Below are 27,866 nucleotides of genomic sequence, written 5' to 3'. Positions count from 1 at the left end.
GTTGGAAAGGCCTTGATGAATGATTAGCATGCTTTCATTCATATGTTAATTGAAAAGATGCTATGTGATAACTGAAATAAGCAACATTGTGTTGCTATAATGAACCAATGTATTATCAATCTTTCTGCCCGTAATTCTGCCCACAGGGACGTGGCTGATGAGGCACCATGCCTTTCTGTGTCTGGTGTTTGTGTGGCTGTACGCAGGCTTCTGGGCCACTATGCCCCTGTTGGGCTGGGGTAGCTATGCTCCCGAGCCCTTTGGCACTTCCTGCACCCTGGACTGGTGGCTGGCCCAGACCTCGGTGGCGGGCCAGAGCTTTGTCATGGTCATCCTCTTCTTCTGCCTCGTCTTCCCCACCGGCATCATAGTCTTCTCCTACGTCATGATCATCTTCAAGGTCAAGTCCTCAGCTAAAGAAGTCTCTCACTTTGACACCAGGAACAAGAACAACCACACCATTGAGATAAAACTTACCAAGGTGTGTTTGTATGTGCGTGCGTGTACAGGTTTTACCACAGTGTCTCCGGAAAGTATTCAGACCCCTTCACTTTCTCCAAATTGTGTTGTGTTATACACTCACCTAAAGGATTATTAGGAACACCTGTTCAATTTCTCATTAATGCAATTATCTAATCAACCAATCACATGGCAGTTGCTTCAATGCATTTAGGGGTGTGGTCCTGGTCAAGACAATCTCCTGAACTCCAAACTGAATGTGAGAATGGGAAAGAAAGGTGATTTAAGCAATTTTGAGCATGGCATGGTTGTTGGTGCCAGACGGGCCGGTCTGAGTATTTCACAATTTGCTCAGTTACTGGGATTTTCACGCACAACCATTTCTAGGGTTTACAAAGAATGGTGTGAAAAGGGAAAAACATCCAGTATGCGGCCGCCCTGTGGGCAAAAATGCCTTGTTGATGCTAGAGGTCAGAGGAGAATGGGCCGACTGATTCAAGCTGATAGAAGAGCAACTTTGACTGAAATAATCACTCGTTACAACTGAGGTATGCAGCAAAGCATTTGTGAAGCCACAACACGCAGAACCTTGAGGCGGATGGGCTACAACAGCAGAAGACCCCACCAGGTACCACTCATCTCCACTACAAATAGGAAAAAGAGGCTACAATTTGCACGAGCTCACCAAAATTGGACAGTTGAAGACTGGAAGAATGTTGCCTGGTCTGATGAGTCTCGATTTCTGTTGAGACATTCCGATGGTAGAGTCAGAATTTGGCGTAAACAGAATGAGAACATGGATCCATCATGCCTTGTTACCACTGTGCAGGCTGCTGGTGGTGGTGTAATGGTGTGGGGGATGTTTTCTTGGCACACTTTAGGCCCCTTAGTGCCAATTGAGCATTGTTTAAATGCCACGTCCTACCTGCGCATTGTTTCTGACCATGTCCATCCCTTTATGACCACCATGTACCCATCCTCTGATGGCTACTTCCAGCAGGATAATGCACCATGTCACAAAGCTCGTATCATTTCAAATTGGTTTCTTGAACATGACAATGAGTTCACTGTACTGAAATGCCCCCCACAGTCACCAGATCTCAACCCAATAGAGCATCTTTGGGATGTGGTGGAATGGGAGCTTTGTGCCCTGGATGTGCATCCCACAAATCTCCATCAACTGCAAGATGCTATCCTATCAATATGGGCCAACATTTCTAAAGAATGCTTTCAGCACTTTGTTGAATCAATGCTACGTAGTATTAAGGCAGTTCTGAAGGCGAAAGGGGGTCAAACACAGTATTAGTATGGTGTTCCTAATAATCCTTTAGGTGAGTGTAGACTTCATTTTTTATTGATTTAATATGTATTGTTTGCCAACTGTCTATGCCTAATACTTTATAATACAAATCGAAAACAAGTTTTTATACATTTGAGATAATTTATTTAAAATGAGAAACTGAGTGTGTAGTCAGACACTTTTTCATAACATTCCAAATTGAGCTCAGATGCATCATGTGTCCTTTGGTTGTCCTTGTTATGTGTCTAGAACTTGATTGGAGTCCACCTGTGTCAAATTCTATTATTTGACATTATTTAGAAAGGCAACACCTGTCTATATAAGGTTCCACATTTTACAGTGCATCTCAGAGCAAAAAACATGCCATGGAATCCAATGAACCCTCTTGGGACAGCCGAGATAAAATTGTCAGGGCATTAATCTGTGGAATATATCAGGTTATAATTTTTAAAAATTGGAAGTTCCCAGAAGCTATAGTTGAACCAAATAGTTGGATCCATCATTGTGTAATGGAAGAATTTTGGAAACACCAACACTTCCTAGAGCTGGCTGTTTGGCCAAATTAAGTAAGTTCAGGGTAACGGTCAGGGAGGTGACCGATAACCTAATCGCGACTCTAACAGAGCTTTAGAGTTTCTCTGCAGTGATGGAAGAACCTGTCAAAATGACAACCATCTTTTCAGCATACTATCATTCAAGCCTTTATGATATAGTGGCTTGATGGAAACCACTCCTGAATAAAAAGCCTATTACATGCTGCCCGATCATATTTTTCCGAGGGTTTATGTGGTCTTATGGGACCAAAATGTAACTTTTAGGCCTGAATGAGAACCACTACTTCTGATGAAAAAAGACAGCATGCATAACCTGATGAATACCTTCCCTACGGTGAAGCCTGGTGGCAGACGCATAAGGCTATGGGGATGCTTCTCAGCGCCAGGGACTGGGAGTGTGTCAGGTTTGAGCGAAAGATGAACTGAGCAAAGTACAGAGAATTGCTTGAAAAAATCTTGATCCAGAGCACAAGACTTCAGAACGGGGTGAATAGTCATCATTCAGCACTACAACAACCTGAAGCACATAGCCAAGACAACGCTGTCCTTGAGAGTCTTCGGGGCTAGTCTGTCAAATGGCCTTGAGTGGCAAAGCCATTGAACATGAACATCTGTTGGGAGACCTAAAGGTCTCAGTTCACTGACTCTTCTCATCCAATCTGACATAGTTTCATTTACAAGGACTCTCATCTATGAGAGAAACTTCCCAAATCCAGGTCTGAAAAGCTGGAAGCAGCATAATTAAGAAGACTGAAAGCTGTGATTGCTGCAAAAGGCACTATTTATGGGCTATGTTTAGGGTGAAACAGACAATTGGTATTGCTGTTAAAATTGGCGTTAGTTAGAGTTAGGTAATTTATAGTGTGTGTGTGTGTGTGTGTGTGTGTGTGTCACATCAGAGATGCTTTTATTGTCAGACAGACATTTGATGTGTATCTACTTGTTTTTCCTCCAGGTGGCGATGTTGATCTGTGCTGGTTTCCTGGTGGCCTGGATCCCATATGCAGTGGTCTCAGTGGTGTCCGCGTTTGGAGAACCCGACTCAGTGCCTATTTCCGTCTCTGTGATCCCCACTCTGCTGGCCAAGTCCGCTGCCATGTACAACCCCATTATCTACCAGCTCTTTGACCTGAAAAACACCTGCACAAAATCCTCCTGTTGCAAATTCCTTAAGAATCAGAGACATTTCAAAAAGTCAAGGTATTTTGTTTCATTGCTTCATCTTCCCGGTCATTTTTCTCTGAACAACTTGCTATATTGACAGTTAAAACTATATAGATCTCGATTATGTTTAAATGGATCCTCATTCATCTAGATCAATGACTAAAAAAGTAAAACTGTATAATTTTACATTTCTCCAAGTCAAGCTGCAAGATCGAGTTGAAACTGCATGGTGTAATAATTTTTTCTCTTGTATCTCCCATAGGTTTTACACTATTTCTGGCACACTTAAAGACAGGGCGTCCGTAAACAAGCCTCAAAATGAAATGTGACAAGAAAGACAGTTATACTCTACTGCGGATATATCACACTTGGCCTTTGCCTTCATCTGTTTTATTACATACCAGCTTTAAACTGCTGACACTTCTACCAGTGCTCACCGCCCAGACCCACATAGCCCAGCATTACTGTATGTTCCTGCTTCAAACAGCTCTATGCTCTCCTAACTCACGTCCCTCATGGTGTTTACTAGCGTCAATATGTGTTTTTACGCTTTGTATATTGTACTCCCCACCTGTGATTTGCATTGTTTAAAGATACTTATACTTTTACGTGTTACATCTGAAGAGCTGTTCAGATGGTAGGATGACATAAAGACAGCTGAAGAGTTGTTGATGTTTGGTGTTATCCGTTGCTTCAGGCAGGTCTTACTATAGCACTGTTTATTAACCACTGTTTATTACTATAGCAGCACTGTTTCATAACTATCAACGGCATAATTCGCACAGTCACTGAATACATTCAGAATACAGTCATTAACATCACATAAAAACATTAACTTTAAGCTCATGCTAAAAGTGTATGCTGCATGACTACGTACCAAGCAGTATATGTCGTAGTTGGATGAAACAATCAAGACTCTCAGCGCAATAATTTCTGTTGGAGTATTGGCTATGTCTCTGTGGCATAACAGTTGGCTTTAGCAATTCCGTATGCCAGTGATGGCAACCCATTTGTTGAGAATTCAAAGTGTTGAAACAGGCAAAATCTTTTATTTTTATTTTAAGAGCAGGGGTGTCTAGCATACGGCCCGCTGGACGGGATCCAGTCCACCCTGTGGGTAGGAAGAAAACAAACATAATATTATTTAAAATGACTAAAACAAATCAAAACTGTGTGGAGATGTTTAAGAACCTACCTTTGTGTCCTTGACTGTGTTAAGCTTGCTAATACAACCAAAATGAAAGCCATAAAATCGAGGTGCATTGATATTTTCAAATGATGGTGGTGGGAGATGTTCATTGCGCCACTCCAGGCCATGTTGAATGCAGAATGTGACCCCAGGGCCAAATAAGTTCAGAATGATTAGATGTGTAAATTATGCAACTATATACAGTGGGGAGAACAATTATTTGATATACTGCCAATTTTGCAGGTTTTCCTACTTACAAAGCATGTAGAGGTCTGTACTTTTTATCATAGGTACACTTCAACTGTGAGAGACAGAATCTAAAACAAAAATCCAGAAAATCACATTGTATGATTTTAGTAGTTAATTTGTATTTTATTGCATGACATAAGTATTTGATACATCAGAAAAGCAGAACTTAATATTTGGTACAGAAACTATTGTTTGCAATTACAGAGATCATACGTTTCCTGTAGTTCTTGACCAGGTTTGCACACACTGCAGCAGGGATTTTGGCCCACTCCTCCATACAGACCTTCTCCAGATCCTACAGGTTTCGGGGCTGTCGCTGGGCAATACGGACTTTCAGCTCCCTCCAAAGATTTTCTATTGGTGCAGTGTGTGCAAACCTGGTCAAGAACTACAGGAAATGTATGATCTCTGTAATTGCAAACAAAGGTTTCTGTACCAAATATTAAGTTCTGCTTTTCTGATGGATTTTTGTTTTAGATTCTCACAGTTGAACAGTACCTATGATAAGAATTACAGACTTCTACATGCTTTGTAAGTTGAAAATCCTGCAAAATCAGCAGTGTATCAAATACCACTGTATGCATGCACCAAGAGTCTGAAATCCCCTCTTTCAACAGTTAACAATAATCTACATGCTGTAGTACCATAAATATCCTTGAAGTAAGCCAGAGCAACTTCAGAAATTGCTCTCTTATTCTACTCACGACTACCTTTGCCACATTGTTTTGACTTGAAAATGAGGCAGCTATATTAGCAACTTAATATAATGGTGTCAAAACATCAAAACACATTGCTATGAACAGAAAGAATAAATCAGCCACCCACCACAAATGTGATTCAAATTACCTCAATGTGTCACAGATCAAAATTAAAAAAGATTACAATAAAAAAATAATAATAACTTCACTCTTTCTTACGCGCGTCACTCACTCTGATGGGCATGTGTCGTCCATCTTTTCTCGCGTGTCACTCTCCGTCACATCGTCCGTCCGTGTGAGCCGACAGCTCTTCCCACTTTTTCAGATTCAGCACATAGCCCCTCGGAAGTTCTGTGCATGGTACTGAATATGTGTGCTTATATTTGTTACAGGCACTGATTTAAAGTGCCTTCCAGAATGATTGGACCCCCTGGTAAAGATGAGCAAAAAAGGCTAATATAGATGTTGTCTATCTGCTTGATAATACCCTTGAAATATAAAAAATCTAACCTTTAATTTAGCTGGAAATATATATTTGTGTTAACCAATAAATACATTTTTCTTTCAATAACCACGTCAGGATTATGGGTTATATCGGGTTATACATATCAGCACTGGAGGTTTTCTGAAAGTCTCTCAAACTTTGTCCACAAATACCGTTGGTGAGTTTTTTGTGAAAATAGGAATGGTGATGCGGATCAGAGTAAAGACATTCCTGACAAGATTTACATAGCTTATTGGCATGGAGGTGGTGTCTAATTGTTGTTTTGGAGACTCGATGACCCCAAGATTCAACCAACTTCTGCAACTCTCAAGTGTAATCTTTAAGTATGTTTTTACCTCAGAAACAACCACCCTCCTCACTGTTTGTGTGGGTACTGCATCTTCTTCCAGGCAGGTTTATCACAGATTCAATTGATTTACAGTCCTTAATTAGTGCCATAATAGTTTATGGGGTACCGTATTTTCAGGCCTGCAGCTATTTTTATAACTGTTGCCTAATTTTGAAGGTCAACACAATGTTGTCTCCTTGAGCAGGTCTGACATCTCACATTTTTACTCAAGTGACACAGAAAGTTGTGGATTACCACTCCAGAGTTCCAAATTGCTGAACTTGTATAGTTAAATACAAATAAGATTATCATACTGTACCCCTGCAGGATATAATTGTTCAATACTGCAACAATAACAATATGTAATGGTAAATACATCCAAAAGATCTTGACACCACAATACTAATCAGATTTGGTTTATTCTATTGTGGACATTAGACTGCCCTATAGTATCCCTTATATAGAGGGAGTTTAGTGTAGCTGAACAGAGGAGCAACAGGATATTCTGTGATGTGAACAGGCAAAAACTGTGAAATATAGCAATATTTATTTTTAAACTAAGGAGAGGACTTTCCCCCCGATGCAATATCCACCCACAAGGGCAAGCTAAATCTAATCCCCTCATTGTAATTTCCCTGTAGCCCTCGGCAACAGTAACGCATGTACCGTGTCGGTGGTGTGGAGAGGACTATGTCACAGTCCTCCAGTTTCCTCTGCAAATGCACACTCATGGGGAAGAAAGGTGAATCGGGCAATGTGATACGAACAAGACCAAATAGTTTGCTATTGAGGAGAAAGGATGATCCATAAAGTCAATTTCTAGTGGGTCACAATGTGTCTTTGGGTTGCGCAGCCAGTAAGTAATGACTTGCAAACACAAAGTAAACCATTTCTGTCTACACATGGCCTTTGCATCATTTCATCCAGGTAGTATCACCTAACATGGAATGCTTACAGAACTTGTACATGAGCGAACTGTAGTGTCCCTCACAGCCAGTTAATAGCTAACTATCTAGTTTTCTACATGTACAGTAGTAGCTATCATGTTATCTACTAGGAGCTCAATGCATAACACCCATTGAACTATAGGGTCCCCTCCAGCAAATATCTCTGTTCTTGCCTGTGTACGAACTTTGAAACCTGCTTCATGTTACCAGATTCCCGCCCACCGTATTAGATTGACATGCAACTCACTACTATGAATTGAGATTTTCATTTTAGTTTTAACACAATTTATGTAAATGAAATATAAAACCCAGTATGTTTTTTTTCCATGTAAGGATGGATACGCCTTTGCTTTGAACATTTCTTTCTTTCAGTTGGCTGGAATTATACATATTCCATCACAAAAAAAGATCATGCAACACCTTTATTTGAATGTGAGTTTCGTCACCAAAAACACATACTCAAATTAGCATTTTCAGTTGAGAGCACTTGGTATTACTGTCCTCTGGAAATGCAATGACAGACGTATCAGCACACCTGCTAATGTCGGCAAAAACAATCCATTTTCATCTTTATTCTACTGTCCTCAACAGGTCTGTGTCTTGGCTGTTTGTAGACATTTTCTTGCTGTTTCGCTTATAATCTGATGGTATTCGTTTTATAATTTTATTTTCATGAGATGCATATTATGAATGAAAGTGTTAGAAGAGAGGATTAGTGTCAAATGTTTTAGAATTTTGCATCTGTAACAAATCAATGTCTACCAGGTTAATAGTGATTTCAAAGAGGATGCTTGTACAGTCTATGCATGTAGTCAACTGTATTGTTTACAGAGCCTGTTATCACATCTTGTTTAAGCACAAAAATGAAGAATGAGAAAGAAGTTAGTGATGTAGTCGTTATGGAATTTAGGATTGAATCTCAGGTACTGGTTATGACGAGGTGGCTGTGTCTGTCTCTGCTTCCGTATTTGTCGCTGTCACTTTATCTGCCTCTGTTGTTTGTGTTCAGTGGGTTTAATGATGATGCCCTACCACACTTCAACAGGGCATAAATCTCAGGAAAGAAGGTTTTGTTTTGCTGTAGTGTTCAAACAAGTACATTGTCTGAAGAAGCGGTCCAGGAGGAAAATGTCACCTTGCTTAATGTATTTTCTACCAGCATGTGTAATTGTATTATTTCATAAAACCTGTAATTTGCTTTGAAGTAGCATATGTCACGTCTTATACTTTATACAGAATGCTTTTTGTTTCCTCTATTTTGTTTTATTATTACACTGAACAAAATAATAAACAACACTTTTGTTTTTGCCCCCATTTATCATGAGCTGAACTCAAAGATCTAAGACTTTCTCTATGTACACAAAAGGCCTATTGTTCACAAATCTGTCTATATCTGTGTTAGTGAGCACTTCTCCTTTGCCAAGATAATCCATCCACCTCACAGGTGTGGCATATCAAGATGCTGATTAGACAGCATGATTATTGCACAGGTGTGCCATAGGCTGGCCACAATAAAAGGCCACTCTAAAATGTGCAGTTTCACTGTATTGGGGGGTCCGAGGGGGTCCGAAAACCAGTCAGGATCTGGTGTGACCACCATTTGCCTAACGCAGTGCAACACATCTCCTTCGCATAGAGTTGATCAGGTTGTTGATTGTGAACTGTGAAATGTTGGTCCACTCTTCTTCAATGGTTGTGCGAACTTTCTGGATATTGGCAGGACCTGGAACACGCTGTCGTATACACCGATCCAGAGCATCCCAAACATGCTCAGTGGGTGACATGTACGGTGAGTACGCTGGCCATGCAAGAACTGGGATGTTTTCAGCTTCCTGGAATTGTTTACAGATCCTTGCAACATGGGGCCATGCATTATCATGCTGCAACATGAGGTGATGCTTGTGGATGAATGGCACAAAAACGGGCCTCAGGATCTCATCACGGTATCTCTGTGCATTCAAAATGCCATCAATAAAATGCACCTGTGTTCGTTGTCCGTAACACACGCCTGCCCATACCATAACCCCACCACCACCATGGGCCACTCGATCCACAATGTTGACATCCGTAAACCGCTCATTGACACGTCTGCCATCTGCCCTGTACCGTGAAAATCCCCTCATTGTAAGTGCCAGACACCAAAAATCCCCTCTCCAAAGTGCCAGACGCCATCAAATGTTAGTTCGAGATGAGCTTCCCTGAGACGGTCCCTGACAGTTTGTGCAGAAATTCTTTGGTTATGCAAACCGATTGTTGCAGCAGCTGTCCGTGTGGCTGGTTTCAGACGATCTTGGAGGTGAAGATGCTGGATTTGGATTACATGTGGTTTGCGGTTTTGAGGCCAGTTGGATGTACTGCCAAAATCTCTGAAACACCTTTGTAGACGGCTTATGGTAGAGAAATTAACATTTAATTCACTGGCAACAGCTCTGGGGGACATTCCTGCAGTCAGCATGCCAATTGCACGCTCCCTCAAAACTTGCGACATCTGTGGCATTGTGCTGTGTGATGGAACTGCACATTTTAGAGTGGCCTTTTATTGTGGCCAGCCTATGGCGCACCTGTGCAATAATCATGCTGTCTAATCAGCATCTTGATATGCCACACCTGTGAGGTGGATGGATTATCTCGGCAAAGGAGAAGTGCTCACTAACACAGATTTAGAACAATAGGCCTTTGGTGTACATAGAGAAAGTCTTAGATCTTTGAGTTCAGCTCATGATAAATGGGGGCAAAAACAAAAGTGTTGCATTTATAATTTTTTCAGTGTATGTAGCCTTATACTCTTTACTCTTGACCAAAACAAACAAAAAAAAACTTCAAAAACAGAAAACAGACCAAATCTGTTTTACTTTTGTAAGTAATTATAAGTGTTATTTCATAGACATCTGGTAACACAGAGCACACACTTTAAATAAATGTACAGTTTATAGATCTGTAACGAGGAAATCAACGGAGTGGTGAACATAATTTAACAGCCAATTTTAAATGAAAATATACAGCTCCAGAAAAAATTAAGAGACCACTGCACCTTTTCCTCCTTTCCAAAAAAGTTGAAAAGGTATGTTTTAAGTGAGGAACAGAAGCATTCAATTTGCAGTGGTCTCCTAATTTGAACCCTTCTGTTACTCACTCAAAACCTTCCTTTTTGACAATTTTGGAAAGGAAAGAAAAAGGTGCAGGCTAATTTCTCAAAATAGACTGATGAGTTTCAGAAGAAAGTTCTTTGTGTCTGGCTATTTTGAGCCTGTAATCGAACCCATAAATGCTTCAAATACTTAACTAGTCTAAAGAAGCCCAGTTTGATTGCTTCTTAAAACACCAAAACAGTTTTAGCTGTGCTAACATAATCGCAACAGGGTTTTCTAATGATCACATAGCCTTTTAAAATGATGAACTTGGATTAGCAAACGCAACGTGGCATTGGAACACAGGACTGATGGTTGCTGATAATGGACCTCTGAATGCCTATGTAGATATTCTATTTAAATGCAGCTTTTTCCAACTACAATAGTCATTTACAACATTAACAATGTGTACACTGTATTTCTGATCAATTTGATGTTATTTCCCCCCCCAAAAAAAGGAAATCTCTAAGTGGCCCCAAACCTTTCAATGGTAGTGTATATACTCACAAAATATCACATATGTATTCATATTTCATATGTCTTCCTTTTAGATTTATTTTCCCACATACACACTGAAGAAATTTTTTTTTTTGTTCTTTGTCAATTCCAAAACCAAATGGGTTACACTGTAATTTAATGACTCAGCCAGTTGGTTGAGATGTTTGTTCTGCATTATCTATCACATATTAAGTAATGAAAATGCAAATATAAATCACCTATCCCAAATCCTAATGCCAAATCTGATATTTATTCCTTTGTGTGCTGGTTAAAAGATTAATAAAAAAAAAAATCCACTCTTTAAAAAAGTTTTCTTTTGGTAACATCATTTTTTTCACCAAAAAACTGTTGGATGATAAATATTTAGAAGGAATAGTTTCACACTATTAAAACAAGATTTCGTTTAACAGGCTTTTGGCTTTAAATTTGGGAGACAATATATATAAATTGTTAATCCCATTAAATCAATGGTATAGTTAAAAATGACTTGCAAAATAAAGTTGTATTTATCCATTTACACATATTTGGGTTGAATGCTTAACTTGCTGGCCAGAGAGTCAAAATGTAAAATGTTTGTACTTGAGCAAGCCTTTGCTCATATGTTAAATCTGATTTATTTATCTATGTGGTCTATATTTAATATGACAGACTTCTACCATTCTAAATTATGAAACAATTTCTCTTCGTGGGAACAACTAATTAATCTCCCAGTCTCCATGTCACTGCTGCTAGCTCCCATCTGTAGAAAACACCTGCATCTGAAGATGCAGTCATTCATTATCTGTTTCACTGAGACACTTCTATTCTGGTGAAAGGATGGAGGGAGGATAGAGGTGTGGGGGAGGGTAGAATTCAGGTCTTCTATGAATATTTAATTCCTTGAGAGACGGAGTGGAGTGGGTGAGGGAGAAGTGGGGGCCTATAGCTTAACAAAGCAGCAGCGCAAACAGGCACAGCTGATAGTTGTACTAGAGATTGTACATCTCTAAGCTTGCCTTCCTGACTCATTCTGCCTCTGATGAGCCAAATGAAATGTTTTCAAATGAGATTCTCTGTAACATAATTCCTTTAGGATTAGACATGATTCTTCTCTGCGTAGCTGGATGTGCCAGGGAAATGATTTGCAGTCAATCAGTCAGCCCAATTGGTGTAGAAGTAATCTGGAGGCCTAGTAGGTTCATTGGAATATATTAGGGACAACCTGAGCACTGGTGTTTGTGTGAAATAACTCAAATATTGGGTCCTGTCAGATGATTAATTCAATTTGTCTTGCCGTGATCCCCATCTTAATTAAATATAGACTCCAATCACATGCATCAGCATGGGAAGGGTTGATGAATGGATTGATAATGAACCATTCTCCCTCTGCACTTCATATAAGTTATTTTGTAAACAAAGATGTTTGATAAATATGCATCTGGCATGTTTGATGTAATATTATTCTGACAATTGCATTTGAAATGTGCTGTACAAACTACAGTACCTCAAAATAGAAGTGTATCAAACCCTCCTAGCGATACAGTAAAAAAAGCCACACTGTGAATGAGGCAAACTAAACTGCGTTTCTAGCTGCGTGACAACTGCCAACCACAGTCTGCAGCTTATCATCACATTACCAGGACAGAGAGATGGAATGTTGGTCTGCACTGCACATTGAACAAACCAGAGCACACAGTGTATGTGTGTGTGTATTACATTCTCTACAATTTTGTTAAAACAGACATTTTCTTCAGATGGGCAGTGACTGTTTGGTTCAGTAGCATATTGCTAGTCTGAAAAACAGACAGATCTCCCATTAAAGTGGAAATGTGTTCCTAGTTTAAGTGACCGGTAATGTTACAAAAACATCTTGGCAAATTGGTGAGTCAGACTGTGTATGGAAAAGGAAGGCTATTTAGAGCAAGGAAAGTAAATAATAAAAGAAGACTGTTGTTAACTATTATTAAATTACATTTCATTTTGATGTAAAATTTTCAGTTTTAGTTTGGCGGACGTTAAGTTGGGTTGAGAGTAAAGAGTCACAGTCAGTGGGAAATGAAGTTTTATAGACAAAGGTTTTAATTAAAATTGTATTTGTTTCGTCATATAAAAATGTCACATATGCATACTATTTATAGCTGTAACATAGCAGGCAGTAAAAAATATTTTACATTGAAAATATTCATAGCATTCAAAAGCATACTTCTAATAAATTCAGACAGAAACATTCCTTTACATAATCAGTTCACTATGGTTCTATTTTTGGCTGCTCAATGTATTATACTTTTCCTTTCTACAATTTGAATGCAAATATTTTCCTGGAGATGGATAACTTGAATTCCGCCCAAAACCTGCATATCTCCAGTACGTCAGGTAAGATGCACGCATGTTGTCCTAGAGGTCTTTTCTGCCCTTTATTATGCTGCTTTCTGCATTCGTGGAAGACGTGGTTCTATGACCATTTGTTATATTTCACTTAAGCAGATATATAATTGAAGAGTATTGCCATATGGTTAGCAAAAACATTAAATATCACCTACACTTACTGCAGTTGTTCAACAACACACTTACACGCACACGGCAAAAGGTTAACTCAAAATACATTTAAATGCACCTCACTCTAACTACTTTCATCCACCAGGCATTGCGCTGACCCGACCCAGCACAGTAAACCATGAGTCAACACTCTGACATCCTCAAGGCTCTCTCCTATTCTCTAGGCATTCCTATAGGTCCATGTTCATCTGTGTTGACACCATCGGTAGAAAGGGCTGAAGTGAGGGGGAACATCTCTGCAAATATCTTATATAACTTTGTTGAAGCAATTTGCCACCACCAGCATGGGATTGGAGGAGTTCATTGAATTAGTCACCTGCAGGAAGATGGGCCCATGCAGACAGACAGATAGGCCACTGACAAGGGACGGAGAGCCAGAGACACAGGACAAATAAGCCCCAGCAAAATCAATACAGGATAATGACATTGCAGGGGTGCCAAGAATATCCCGCTCAGCATACAGAACAGTAAAGACACAAACGCTTTACACAAACCACACTTTATTCTGCCAATTCGTCCTCAGATCAAGTCTAGAGAGATACAAAGAAAAAAATTTGGGTTTGCATTGTACTCCAATATGTTGCTGGATTCTTCTGCAGCAGCGCTAATCAGGAAGAGTGCAGTCTTCTTCTGTAATGACCATCACAGCTTCCTTTCTGTGCTAGCTGCTAAAATACTTTCAGATTCAAATGAGGGCTTACCTCTAGAGTTAGCTAAATCTTTTAAATCTTCTACTGCTGCCACAAGATAAGGAAAGTGTGTGAGAGAGGATTGCTGCCGGCCCTGCCAGCTTGCTATCACAGGACTGGAGCCTAGACTGGAGCCCATTCAGTCAGCCACTGAGGAAAACACCAGAAATGATGGTTTTGCATTTAAACACTATTGGACGTGCCTGTGCTAATATATGGGGAGGAACACTATGATCGTCACAGTGTCACTAGCCAGTGGTCCTACAGTATATTTCAGTTTTCAAACTCCTGCGCCTCCATTCTCCCTCGTCCCTCCAACCTCCTCCAAGTTCCTCCCTCAATCCTTCCCTCTACGCCAGGCCGAGGCAGGTAGCAATGTGTCTCAGATCCGAGCTATGGGAAGATCATATAAGCACTTACATTACTGATTACATTTGGGGTAATTATACATTGAGAAGTCCATGTGCAATGGCAATGTAAAATAATACAAGGAAATGATCAATCACGTGCACTTATTAAGCAAAGATGTGATCACTGTCATCTACTTTCATTATCAGCCTCAATGTCATTGTGGTTGCACTGGTTTTATAAAACAAACAAACAGGGTAAGCGTGTGTTTAGGGATAACAGTGTTTGTGAACTACAGTAAACCAACAGACACTGTCTGTCATAACCACATCCTTACACTAGCTGTGTAATTTAATCTGTACATTCACAATCAGAAACTCCAAATACTATGTATTAATTGTCATTGTCAGCTCAACCCTGGATCCCTGAGCTCAGACTTTGGCCTTGGACCTTTCAAACCTTATCTGGACTCTTCTCTCACATACATAATTTTAAGTAATCCACCCATCTTAACAACTAAGACATTTGACTCCATACACTCTGATTTCTATCTGAAAGATGACTGACATGTTGGTAGCATTTTAATGCATAGCTGGCCAGTGGCATCTTGAGTGTCCATCCATCCTAGTACTGGCCAGTGGCATCTTGAGAGTCCATCCATCCTAGTACTAAACCATGCAAACAGGTCTTTACAGGATCATTTTCATTTACCTTTCTGTTTAAATCTTATGGGCACACATTCTACTGCCGGAGTCCAAGGCGAACATGAACATGTAGGGTACAAATATCTATGAAAATTGCAGACATGAAAGTGATGTAACCAATAATGAGTATTATAGTTAAATAGATGTTGTACAATAACTAGGTCAACCATGGTGGCAATGGATAACAAACTATGCAACAGGGATTTGTTCTTGCTGTTGTAGCAGATGTCTGGCTTTGGAATAGTATATTGCAATGCATATTATTTAACCACAGTTTAGAATTGCAACATTGTACTATTCTATGTGCTTGTTTTGTTGTGTTTTTGTTGCTTTTAATCTGAACATGCAAGCCTAACAATGCTGTTGCATAATTGAGAAGCAAATAACTGAGTTATTTCATCTTTTTTATATGCCTCTTACAATAATTCAGGCATCACATTCTATGGTAGTTTCAAACATATCTTATCGCATTGTTTTCCTGCTAAGTAGTGTGTGGATCATTAACCTTCATAACTACAGCAGTTATGAAGCCCATCTGTAGTTTAAAAAAGTGAAATGAAATGACAAAGTATCGTTCACCTGCTACTGAATAACAGTGATTGGGGTTTTCTGTTCACACACTAAGCCTCATACACCACCGTGATCAATACCAAACCTCAGATAATGATCTCTCAATGAAGTTGATGATCATTGGCCACAATCTAGACAGTGATTTGAGGCAAACTCAGAACTCACTGACAAAATTACAGTCCACCACACATGCATCAACACAAAACTATGTCAGACAGCTTGATTTAAGGGATGGACATAATCCCAGAAAAGCGAATTTGGTGACTTGAAGAGGATATGGACACCCAGACAGAAATGTTTTGTAGATACCGAAGACTTGATTGTAATTATGACAAATTATTAAAAAGTTCTCAGCATGCTTAAATAACAGTCTGTAGTGGGCAGTCAGGACCTTATGTTAAAAAAAGAAAAGAGATTTAAATGTAAAGAATGACAGGGTTAAAACAATGAAGTAGTAATCTAAAAAAGTGACATCACCTATAAATATCTTTGTCATAAATGACATGTACTCTGTAAGCTCAGTCAGGTGAGATTGTCATAAGGTGAAGTGACTGAACTGTTTCGTAAGACTAATGCGATTGAGCCTGGGTTCCATATGGCACTGATCTATTCCGCTGTCCTGGGTTCTTTTCGGCCAGAGCTAAAGTTCCAAAGAACATTCTGAATGTGGGTTGCTACACCTCTACTTAACACACATTATGGTTACTGCTCTCTCTTTTTGTTTGTGCATGGTCAGCAGATTTGAGAACGCACAATGTTATTAACATGTAACATACCTGTGTTTGATTTCAATCTAGTTGCCTAGTGGTGTGTCCAATGTGGAGTTAAAAATGGTTTCATCATGTGCATAGTCCCCCTAAAATGTCCTAATTCATTAGGTCTTTTTTTGTCCTTCTGTTACAGAATTTCCTACCCGTGTCTTTAAAATACTTTCTGACCCTGGTGGCATTTTATCAACTTAAGAACGTTGTATCGTCTACCACTTTGCAAATGCTGGCTGGAAATCCACGTTTATTTACTTTTAGTTTGGTCCGTGATTGCTCAACTTCTGATTTAAAATCTAAACAGGTCTGAAGTTATAAATGGAATTGGGAATTTATTTTTAGTCCTGAACCAGGCTTGATCTGTGTCTGAGAAACCACCCCTTAGGGATTCAGGCTGGTGGGTTGGGATCATCAATTCATAGTGGGGCAATGGCTTATAATGTTATAATGTTATCAGTAATTGTACCATGAAAATTAAAATTGATTCTATATAATTAAATTGTCAAACTGACATGCAACCTCACTGACTCATATCGTTTGCTTGCATCTCTCCTGTTCCTTATTATTGTTGTGTACTGTAGTCAGAAATGTTTTAGGGCCGTGGCTGTGCAGTTAACTTTAAAAAAAAAAAGGTATCGCTATCACTAAAGATCCAGAAACATCTGCCTGTATGGATCACATTGTGTGCAAGTATTTATTCTCTATACACTGTTTATGTACTGTAGGCTAAATGTAGCTAGCTCCCCTAACTTTTCTTGCTTATCTGCTGCTCTGATAATTTAGCATGCTTCATATAGATTTATGGACATCAGAAAGAAACATTTCTGAAATGAAAACTAAAGCTGCTGTTTTAAAAAAAAAAACATTTCCCAATATAACTCATATGTTTCGTGAACTAAATGAAAATCTAAGCACAATTTCACAGAACAATTTCACGATTTCAAAGGAGACATCCCAGCATTCACCCTGTAATCGAGGGGGCAACTTTTGTGAATAAGATCAGCACTTCCGATTAAATTAAAACTGCATCCAGTTTCTATGGAGATTCCATAGAAACTGGTGATGGCTGTGCATATGGGCTGCCTACTGAACTTTAGCGAAAGCGCCAAAGTTCATAAAGGATGGATAGGTAGCCACTACATACCTTTTAATATGATTTGTTAATTTATTTGCATAGTCTCACCCAGGCCACATATTTTATACACATGCTGTACCTTCTGAAACTAAATTTATGAGTTTGGTTTTTCTGAGATTTCCAGCCTGGCATGTCAGAGCATTTTGTAACAGTCATGTTTATGCAAAATAATGTACTTGATTAACCAAGTGGATTTGAAGCCAACAGTGGTATACTTTTCCGGCAAAGATGGAGCAGAGCCGCATTTAAGGAAGAATATTCTCCTCTATTGGAGTGGCTAAAAGCAAGCTTGCTTGCACTTTGAGATCAATCCCATACAGCAGTGGTTCCAAAACCATGGGGCACGCAATCTGGGACACACGGTGGTGTAACTATTTGAGTGCAGGGGGTACGGCTACACATTGTGGGGCTGTACCCCCATGCTTTGTCTCTGTCATGAAAGTATTTTTATTTTACATCATGTCTTTCTATTCTGTTATCACAATCAGAAGCCAGTACATCTACAGCTGGATTGGCTTCACATGCGTATAAATGTTGTGAAGCTGGTTTGGTAGGGAGGGAGTCAAATTGGAAAATATGTGGCTATATCCATCAGTTGATGTAACTGCTTTCTCAAAAAGAGAAAATGTTGTTTAAATTGAGATTGCAAATTAATTGTCATGAAATATATATGATAAAAAATGTATAGGTCAGAAAATCTAATTAATTATTCCTTTGAATTGCATAACATAGCTTACCTACAAGATGTCGGCTGTACCATAAACCATGCATCTAACTACTCTAAAACAGCACAATAAACCGTGTGTTCCTATTTTAACAGAATTAAAGTTGTTGGGATTTATGGAGGGGCCGTGCCTTCAGCATTCCAAGTCACTTTCCAGGATATTAACTAGCCAATAACCTTATTCATTCAAACTCTTAGACAGGAATTTCCCATTTTTCTTAACACAAATAACTGTGTTAACTGAAAATGAAATCACAGGACAAACTACATGGTTCTTAGAAATGTGGGTGTTTATCAGGCAGCAGCAGCAGTTTTTATCCTCTGAGCACACAGGACAGGCTTAAATTCAATCAAACGCAACGTATCGACTTCTCAAACTTGTTATGGGAACAAATCTTTATTAAAAATGATCCTACAGTACATGCTCTCATTGCCGACTACTATTATTTGCGAGTACTGAAGGCTGCTATAATTTTAATGACAAATATATAATGCGTACAACATTACTTTGCCTTTTAATGTTCTGTGGTAATATTTTTTTAGATTTCTGAGTATGATTTGTTGACAGCGTGTTGTTCATGTAATGTTCTGCACGAGCAAGTATTTTACTGATTAAAAAGATGTGTGTAAGTCGTCATTTCTATTCCACCCCCATCTAACCAGAGGCTGGCTGGGTGGTGGTTTACTGTTATTTTGTTTAGCATATATCCCCATCTCTGACACAATAGAAAGCTGATGATTTCTCTTCCTCTGAATGTTTCTGTGCTGTCTCGAGAGTAACGCAGTATTTTGTTCAATAACTCTACTGACAAGCTTACCAACAAGCTAACTGACAGCTAACTTCACTAACCCTGCTGAAGTGGGCATTCTAAATTGTGATGCTTTCCTTTATGTCACACACAACACTAGATGAACAGCTTATTGGGGATGTGTTTATGGTGGACCATGGTTAGATGTGCACCCAAACCCTAACATCTACCTCAAGGGAAATAATGTGTTTTACGAGGGTTGTTATCAAATCTGTTTTTAGACCTTGGATAATTGGGTTAACCTACTACTGAAATCTTCCAGTATAATTTAAATGAGAATAGGATAGTTCCTACATAATTGTCAAATGTAATTTTTTTAGGTCATATTCTACATTTTAGTTGCAATACAAAGCTATTTCTCAAGAGAATGACAGACACATACTGTTAAAACATATCTTAAAACATATGTACCTTTTTCTATTAATCTGAACTTCATGAATTGTTTTCATGCATGGTTTTCATATTTCAACGTAAACCTCACAAAGGACTACTATTTTAACCTTTTCTCTCAAAGGCGACGGCAATTTAAATGTTTGGATAGTGGGACTTTTATAGTGCATAGAAATAGTCTCAAATTCCCTTTAATATCAGTCCATTTACTTGATCAACTTTGAGGATGCAATTTACCAGATCCAAAGAACTGATCACCAGACCCAGCAACCTACCAACCTGTGACTGGTGATTATTGACTTGAATTATTTTCTATCAAATGTGAACATTTCGCTAATGTAATACCTCTGTCTTTAAAAAAGAAAAGGTTTGGATCATCCTATCTGAAAGTGCTAGAGAACTTTAAAGTTCTGCTCTGAAAATTACTTCTGGGCCACAGACAAGAGATTGGACTAAATAATAATAAGCAGCATTTGTACAGATAGTGGGGATATTTTGAAATGAGTGTAAGAACATGTTTGTATCCATCTGTGCATCTACCAAGCTAGTTAGGTAACCTAGGTACACCAATTATTCTGCAAAGTTTGGTCAACATTAACTGTGAGTGAACCGTGCTCAGCAGGCGGGTCAAAGAACACCTTATACCAGTGTCCTACTGTAACTCGCCAACTAACAACGTCCCTTGTTCTTTGCTAAAATTCTGAACCCATTCCAAATGAAAATCAAATTGGGTAGCCAGACCGGTCACTGGGTCCTCCCTTCTCTGAGCGGACTCCTATATTTATTCCCTTTGTGCTGTGTGCACAGAAATGTTTCCTAAATCTGAGGTAAACTAATCCCCAACACATGGTCCCAGATTCTCCCAAACAGAGAGTGTTTGTATTTTATGTACAGTACAGGATATGTATATATGCTATTATTTTATTTAAGGTACTACTATTGCGTGATCTTGCAGACATTGTTTCAGCTTTGATTTAACTTTAATAAACAACCTTTTTTTTGCCAGAGTAGCAAGTTGTTCAAGCTGAAGCACAGCAGAGACTGTGTGTGAAGTGGAGAATCCCACGTGCAGAAGTGTCAAAATTGTAGTTATTGCACAGCCACTCTGTAAATGTATTGGAGGGTTAAGAATGATCACGATATGACATACAGTATGCTGTATGATAATGTAATGTCCTAGACATGTAAGTTATCTGTCACAACAAAATGGTAAGCCTTTTATCTGTGTCTTAGACATTTTCAGCATCTAAAATCGAACTGTTATGCAAACTATTATTATTGCAAACTATTATGGCAAAATGTTTTTTAAATAACCAAACCTGATGCATTGCAGTTTAGTAAAAAGAGGTTGTAATATTTCCCTGTAATATGAGGGGCAGGTAAGGGAGGATTAAACAAATAAACAAATAAATAAAACAACCACAATCCTGTCCACAACCTCCCCATAGAAAAACATGTTACATTTGTTGATGCAAAGCAAACATGTAGGTCGAGTGCAGTGTGCAATGGGTCAATCTACTGTTGACTTTCCACAGTTTATTACTGGCCTACTGGGTTCAACCATTTTTTTTTTCTTTATTGCTTTTTTATTATAAGAAAATGTCTGCTTAAAAAAATTTATATTATAGAGGATATTTCTTTTTTTCTTAAAAAATATTTTAAAAAATCATTTATACACAATTATATTACACGTCATGATCCTCTGGCTTTTGTTAAGCTGAACATAAAGGACATTTTGTTATTTTGTTGCAAAAGATGTTATAGAATATGCATTGAAACAACAAAACATAAGTTACAGTGTAGCAAAAATAAGAACACACAGACTAAATATACATATATTAAATTCATGCATACATACATACATTACATTACAGTGCCATGCGTTCACAGTCTTTTTAGGGAGTCAATGATTTCAGTTAGCAATTGGTTCCCATTATATTAAATGTTCATGCCTTTTTGCTAAACATATATGACATGGCTTTTACAAAACGCAGTTACACCAACAGCAGGTTTTGTAGCTAACCAATACCCCTCGATTTTGAGTTACTATGTCTGGTTGAATGTAATACGATTCCCTCTTGCTATTTATGCAAGAGAAACATTTTAGGATTCATAATCATCACGGACAAGAGATTTGAAAATGATATGAGTGTTTTACTTTGTCAACATTTTTTACATAATTTATATTCTTGCTAACTTTGAGACAAAATGGCTGTCTCTAGTCTTTTGTGAGGAGGTACATTTCTTGCATGAGGGAGTGGATCCCTTAAACCCATTTGTTTCACTAAAGGAGTTGGAAAACACACTATAAGTTTAAACAGTATCTCATTAACTAGCAGGCTATAATTTCATACTGAAGTACAAACTCCTCATTTTTTACTTTAGTTAAATATTTAGGCCTACGACATGATGCTTTCAGTATGGTTAATTGTGCTAACCATTTTACTCCTGTAAACTTCCCTAACTTTTGGTCCTAACACACGCAAAACTGCTATGGCTGTTTTGCTAGATTTATCAACCTGTCAAGCAACATACAGTGTAAAGACAGTAATTCCCACCCAAAGTCCTTACATTTATTCATGTATAACCTACGTCTAGCCACATCTGTTCATGTGAGGCATTCTGTCACATTCCACAAGCTACTCTAAGATGATCAGAGGACAGTGGTGACTATCTACTGCAGTCTGACCCTGTGACCATTACAAATATCTTATCCAGCGTCATCATCAGACTAGGTAATGCACTTGGTTTCCCCCAGAGGAGAGGGGATCCGTCTTGGCCTCACTGGATCACAGAGAGGTTACTGAAGGAAAATGCTGACATGGAGAGTTCTAAAGGACATCAAGCAATAGACAATGTAAAGCCACTGTAATATGAATAAGCATCACTGATGGTTTATTAAACTAGCATTATTGTGATGTATGGCATTGCTTTCAGCTTAGAACCAATAAAATGTATTTTCTATGTGACAGTAAATCCCCATTGACAAAGAAAATTCCAATCAAGAAAAAGATTTGCACGCTGAATATGTTTTCCTTCTAATTATTTGCCACCATAGTCTTCATAATTTCTGTTTAAGGACTCATAATCATCTCTAAATAACGGACCATTGACAACACGTGCCTTACCAACGTTCATGATGTTCAAATTATTTCTAAGACACCTAATATCAGAGGCAAGTGAAAACTGAAAGCTAATCCTCAAACTCTGCCGTGATCCATCCTTTAAGTTTTACTGGTTCAAATATGCGCTTTCTTACTTATTTAATTGATCCGCTATGACTTCTAGAACATGCATAACTGTTATAAAACGACATACCTTGCTGGCTGAGAACAGATGTGAAAATGGAACTTAAGCAGATATATTTGTCTTCCTGTTAAATTAACCATGACATTTGTACCCACACAATGTAATGTGCAAGATCATTCTTCATAATGGACACAGTGTATGCCATCTGCCCAGTTCAGCTGTTCACTTCAGTGTACAAAATAAAGAAAAGAGTGGAATGTACTGTGGGGATTAATTTTCTCTGTCTACATGTACTCCTAAACATATTCAAACACTGGATTATTCTGTTTTTGATTCATACCAATCCTACTATGAGGACATTTCTGATGGTGAGTGCGTGCGTGCGTGCGTGCATCCGTGTGTGTGTGTGGATGCGTGTGTTCATATGATCATTTACATTTTACTTCAACAGCCATCCTGGAGGTAGACATGGCTCTCATTGTCATGCTACCATGCTTTTCTCACAGTACTGTAAATGGACAATTGGTAGAATAAGGTGCAGTATTCACCTAGACGTTACACTGTGAGAGAAATGCAGGCTGTTAAAGTTTCCTCCCGGTTGTGTGCATGTGTCTGTATCAACAGCAGAGGGAACCGTGAACCGACTGTGCAGATAAAATACACTGTCCCATCCGATTTGAAGGTGTAGCTGATCTATGGGTCTGATCTGGCCTGTTCTATACTCTGGACAGCATGACTACTGGCTGTCTGTCTGGGTCATGGCTGCTGGCCTATGTCTCCCCCTCTCCTCGCTTTGAGGGACGGTCGGATCTGACCCCTCTGGCCCCGTGAGGTGCTACAACACACGGCCATCCTGGCTTTAGGACATGCTCCCAACACCTCACCTACCAATCACAGAAGACCGCCATTCTGATGCTCACCGCTCTCCCCACACAGACACACGGCCTCTCAGACGTTAGTCACATGATCAGGATTCTCTCTGACTTCAATGCACTCTATCTCCTCCCTCTCCCTCACCCGCTCCCTCTCCAACATCTCCCGCTCCCTCTCCCGCTCTTTCCGTTTGGCCCGTTTCTTTTTCTTGTGCCTCTTTTTCGAGGGGGGGAAAAACGTCAGAAACACGGGCAGGATGACGAAACAGTGGAGCACTGTGCAGGCCGCGGTGAGGAGGGAGCACTTGAACAGCGTGTAGGTCAGGTTGGAAGGCACAAACACCAGGGGCAACATCCCGATAACGAAACAGCAGGCGTTCTGTAAAATGGCCGCCCCGTGTTCTTCCAGGGAGATCTTGATGCACTGCGTCCGGGTGTGCTCGGTGGCCAGTACGAAGGTGTACAGGTGGGGGGCACAGTGATCCATGGCAAAGTTGAGCGTATAAATAAGGCACAGGATAGAGATGCTGTCCATGTGTACATTCCAGAGGGTCATGAGACCCAGAACCCCCAGCTCCACGGAGGTGACGGTCAGGATCAACCAGAAGTTCCCCAGGGGGTTGATGACCAGAAAGAAGGTGAGGACGAGGATGGTGAGCACGCTGAAGGCCGACGTGATGACGGGCGAGACCACGGAGGAACTGTAGCGGTCCATGAAGACGAAGGTGGGGTTGAAGACGATGAACTTGATGTTGTTGATGAGCGAGAGGGGGCGGAGCCTCTCCAGCAGCTCAACCACCTCCTCCCTTGTCTTCTCTGTGGTCCGTGCCACCAGATACATCCGCGACGCGATGATCTCCATCTCGTCGCCGTCCGTCTTGGACAGAATGATGTCCTCCATGAAGTGCTGATACTCTGGGCTGCGCAGGAAGGATCCCTGCAGGATAGCGATGAAATCACTTTTGGTAGAGGCACTCACATTCACCACCTTCAGATACTGAAAGTAGTTATCCATCCAGGAGATCTTGTTGAAGCCGTGGCTCAGAGTGGTCAGGTGCTCCTGCACCGTGGAGTTCCAGTACTCTATGGGCTCGTAGATGTAGAAGCCGATCACCGGGCTGTAGTTACTGAAGTACTTCTGCTGTGTCATGGCGTAGGAGACGCTGGGCGTGTTGCTGGCGAGGAGATTGACAATGTTGGAACCGTCGCTGATCTGTAAACATCCCATGAAGGAGAAGGAGGCATATATCAGATAGAGGATGACCACGAAGGGCTTGACGTAGGTGTTGGTGATCCACTCCGTGTAGTGCTCCCGCAGGAAGTGCTGGATGAAGTGGTTCTGGTAGGGCACGGTTTCGTGGTGCGTGACGTGGTCGTGGCCGTCACTCATCATGGTCTTGAACCAGGTGGGCTGACGGTCCAGGTACTCTACCGAGGGGATCTTACAGCAGAACACACTGTGGTAGCGATTTTGCTCCAGCTGACCAGCGAACACCAGGCAGGAACCATAGAAGGAGAACACGTAGAAGTAGTTGACCAGGACGGCAACACACATGCTCTGGCAGAAGATCTTAACCGATTCGATGTTGGTGAACGGGCTGGCGCCCATGCCAAAGGTGATGATGTACAGGGAGCTGGTCATAGTGTAACACACCATCACGTCAGCAAAAGCATCTGCCACACGCTCCTTGAAGGGGAGGCTTTCTCGAGTTCTTCTCCAGCCCGCTAGGAGCTCGAACACTCCTTTGGTTCCATGACCTGAAATAACAAGAGCACATCATTTATTAATTCCAGTGCCAGAGAATACATGCTATTTCTATTTTGCATCGGCGTGGTAACAATACAAAATTCATCCAATACAACACACGCAGTGTAGTACTTAATTAAAATGTTTATGAGGGAAAAAAGACTATTAGAAGTCACAGGTCTGAGTCAGATTTCTGTCTGGGAGCTGCCTGTCGTTTATAGATATAGATATGCATAGCATATCCTACTTCTAAATAGTTTTTCGGGAGCTGTGGATTTGGCCCGTCCACATCCTCTGTGTCCATACTGGTTTAAAGATCTTCTGAAAAATCTGCCTGTCTGGTTCCTTGCTCTTGAAAAAAAAAGTTAATTAACTCTAAAGGACTACACCAATGTAATGAGTAAGGTGGATTGACTTGGCTTGCTTTTAGTTATTATTAAGCTGTGGTACAAGTCAATTAGTTACAGTAGTGTTGGTTCATCTAGAAGATGTGGGGGAGTGTCACGCTGCATGTATCTTCGGTACCTACACCTTTCATTTCCTACTTATCTGACATGAAAATGTGCACGGCATTTATAGCCCTGGTTAACATGAATCTGATGTAAGACACGCAGGCAGGAAATGGATAACAGCGATGGGCCCACCTGGGTAAATGTCCCTGCTAATATCTCATCTAGAATGACTGTGAAAACATCCTCCATTACCAACACATTGTCTGTTATCCAGAAGTGAAATGATCTTGTGACAGTCTATAGTTTTCTGCCCGCTAGCGATTAGATGTCATTATGTGAATTTAAGAAACATACAAACTCAATCATGATGACAGGGTCATGGTTTCCAGAGGTCATGAATTTGTGGATCTCAAGAGACTGGTCGATATCCAAAGCATTCCTTGTTTATTGTCAAACACTATAAAAAGCCTCGCATTCCTACCTTTTCAATTCGTCCCGCACTGCTACTGGTAGGAGGACTTTTTTTTCTAATACCCTGCGCGGTGGGTAGGCGAGGTGTTGCCATTTCATGTGTCTCAAAATACAAGATCGACCCACGCGGCAGGCCCTCACGGAGAGCAAATGAAGTATAGGCCTGTTACATAACACTAGCCAACTGGATAGATCACTGTGTCTGCTGCTTCCTCTTGCAGCTGGCGAAAATGATACTGTAAGATTTCAAAATGTCTAAAAACCATGACTAAAGAGAAAGACTGTCAAGAAATACTGCAAATCAACACTTTATTTAGGTGAGTTCATGCTTTATTTATTCAGCACTGTCAACAGATTCTACAAACACTTTTATAAGCCATAAAATGCCCTTTTCTACGCCAATGATTTTCGGACAATGGGCTGGGTGTGGGACACCTACTGTAGCTTTAAGGGGAAGCTGGTTCCACCTTTGGGGTGCCAGAACAGAGAAGAGTTTTGACTGGGCTAAGCCGGAGCTGACCAATAGACCAGAGGTGGCAGAATCAAGAGCTCGGTAGAGATGTAGGGTTTGAGCGTAGCCTGCATATAGGTAGGGGAAATCTACTCTGCAGGCAAGCACTGTGTTATAGTAGTGAAACAAGCACCAGGAAGCCATTGTAGCATGCAGTGTAGAGACATAGGAAAAGCATCCAAGGTTTAGTGGCACAAGCAGGGAACCCGACTAACACTGAGTCCCAATAGAGCAGACGTGAGATGACAAGTGACTGGATTAGTACCTGTGCCGCTACCTGTGTGAGATCAGGTATTACTGTCCAAATGTTCCCGTGTAGGTCCTGAGTTGCTCAGTTGGTAAAGTGTGGCTCCATCAATGCCAGGGTCGGGGGCTTTATTTCCATAGGGCCAATACAAGAATGTAGGCTTTCACTAGTTTAAGTTGAAATCTTTTCACAAGCTGCTACAATGCTACAGAACTGGTTACAATAGGTGAATGTTGCAAAGGCATTACATTTGGCATTACATTTATTTGTTTGAGTGGTTAGATCTTGGCCAGAAACAATTGAATAAACCAAATGCTAGCTCAACCTCAACAATTTGAAGCTACTAAAGTCACTCCAATTGTCATTAAAGGGGAAGGTCACCTATTTTTATTATTTTCCCTCTTTCTGTGCATCTCACTGAAATGGGGTTGTCAGATTAGCTTGACCCCTTAGAAAATGTGTCTAAGCATGATATTTAATGATCCAAAGATACAAACCAATTTATAATTCGTCAGTCCTATGCTTGACAATCTCTCTTCATGCATTTTTAAATTTTCCATATATTTATTTTTGAATGATGCGATTTTGAACATCACCAAAAAGTTTATTAGAGACATTATAGAAAATGTG

The 27,866-nt window shown here is 40.0% G+C and overlaps 2 protein-coding genes across 4 annotated transcripts in view; one reads left to right on the top strand and one right to left on the bottom strand.

Moving 5' to 3' along the window:
• opn5 (opsin 5) overlaps positions 1 to 4,890 on the top strand; it is a 30,787-nt gene extending 25,897 nt beyond the window's left edge. For both annotated transcript variants that reach the window (XM_020056034.2, XM_010882669.3), the window contains 3 exons: positions 147 to 481; positions 3,269 to 3,513; positions 3,740 to 4,890. In XM_020056034.2, coding sequence (XP_019911593.1) covers positions 147 to 481; positions 3,269 to 3,513; positions 3,740 to 3,806 — 647 coding nt within the window. In that variant the 3' untranslated portion in view covers positions 3,807 to 4,890. The remainder of the gene's footprint in view (positions 1 to 146; positions 482 to 3,268; positions 3,514 to 3,739) is intronic.
• Positions 4,891 to 13,111: 8,221 nt separating this feature from the next.
• Positions 13,112 to 27,866, bottom strand: part of ptchd4 (patched domain containing 4) — a 33,847-nt gene continuing 19,092 nt past the window's right edge. The window contains exons 3-4 of one of the 2 annotated variants that reach the window (XR_828540.3): positions 23,825 to 25,566; positions 13,112 to 14,636 (exon numbers count right to left, since the gene is read on the bottom strand). Coding sequence is in view for 1 of the 2 variants with exons in the window: in XM_010882667.3 (XP_010880969.3) it covers positions 23,885 to 25,566 (1,682 nt within the window). In the remaining variant the exon portion in view is untranslated. Of the gene's footprint in view, positions 14,637 to 21,303; positions 25,567 to 27,866 lie in introns of those variants that run through there. The other variant, XM_010882667.3, reaches the window with a different exon arrangement.

Source organism: Esox lucius, chromosome 18 (genome assembly GCF_011004845.1).
Source record: "Esox lucius isolate fEsoLuc1 chromosome 18, fEsoLuc1.pri, whole genome shotgun sequence".
In the NCBI taxonomy this organism is placed as follows: domain Eukaryota; kingdom Metazoa; phylum Chordata; class Actinopteri; order Esociformes; family Esocidae; genus Esox; species Esox lucius.
The sequence above is the reverse complement of the archived record's forward strand: the minus strand, read 5'-3'. Positions and strand labels throughout refer to the sequence as shown.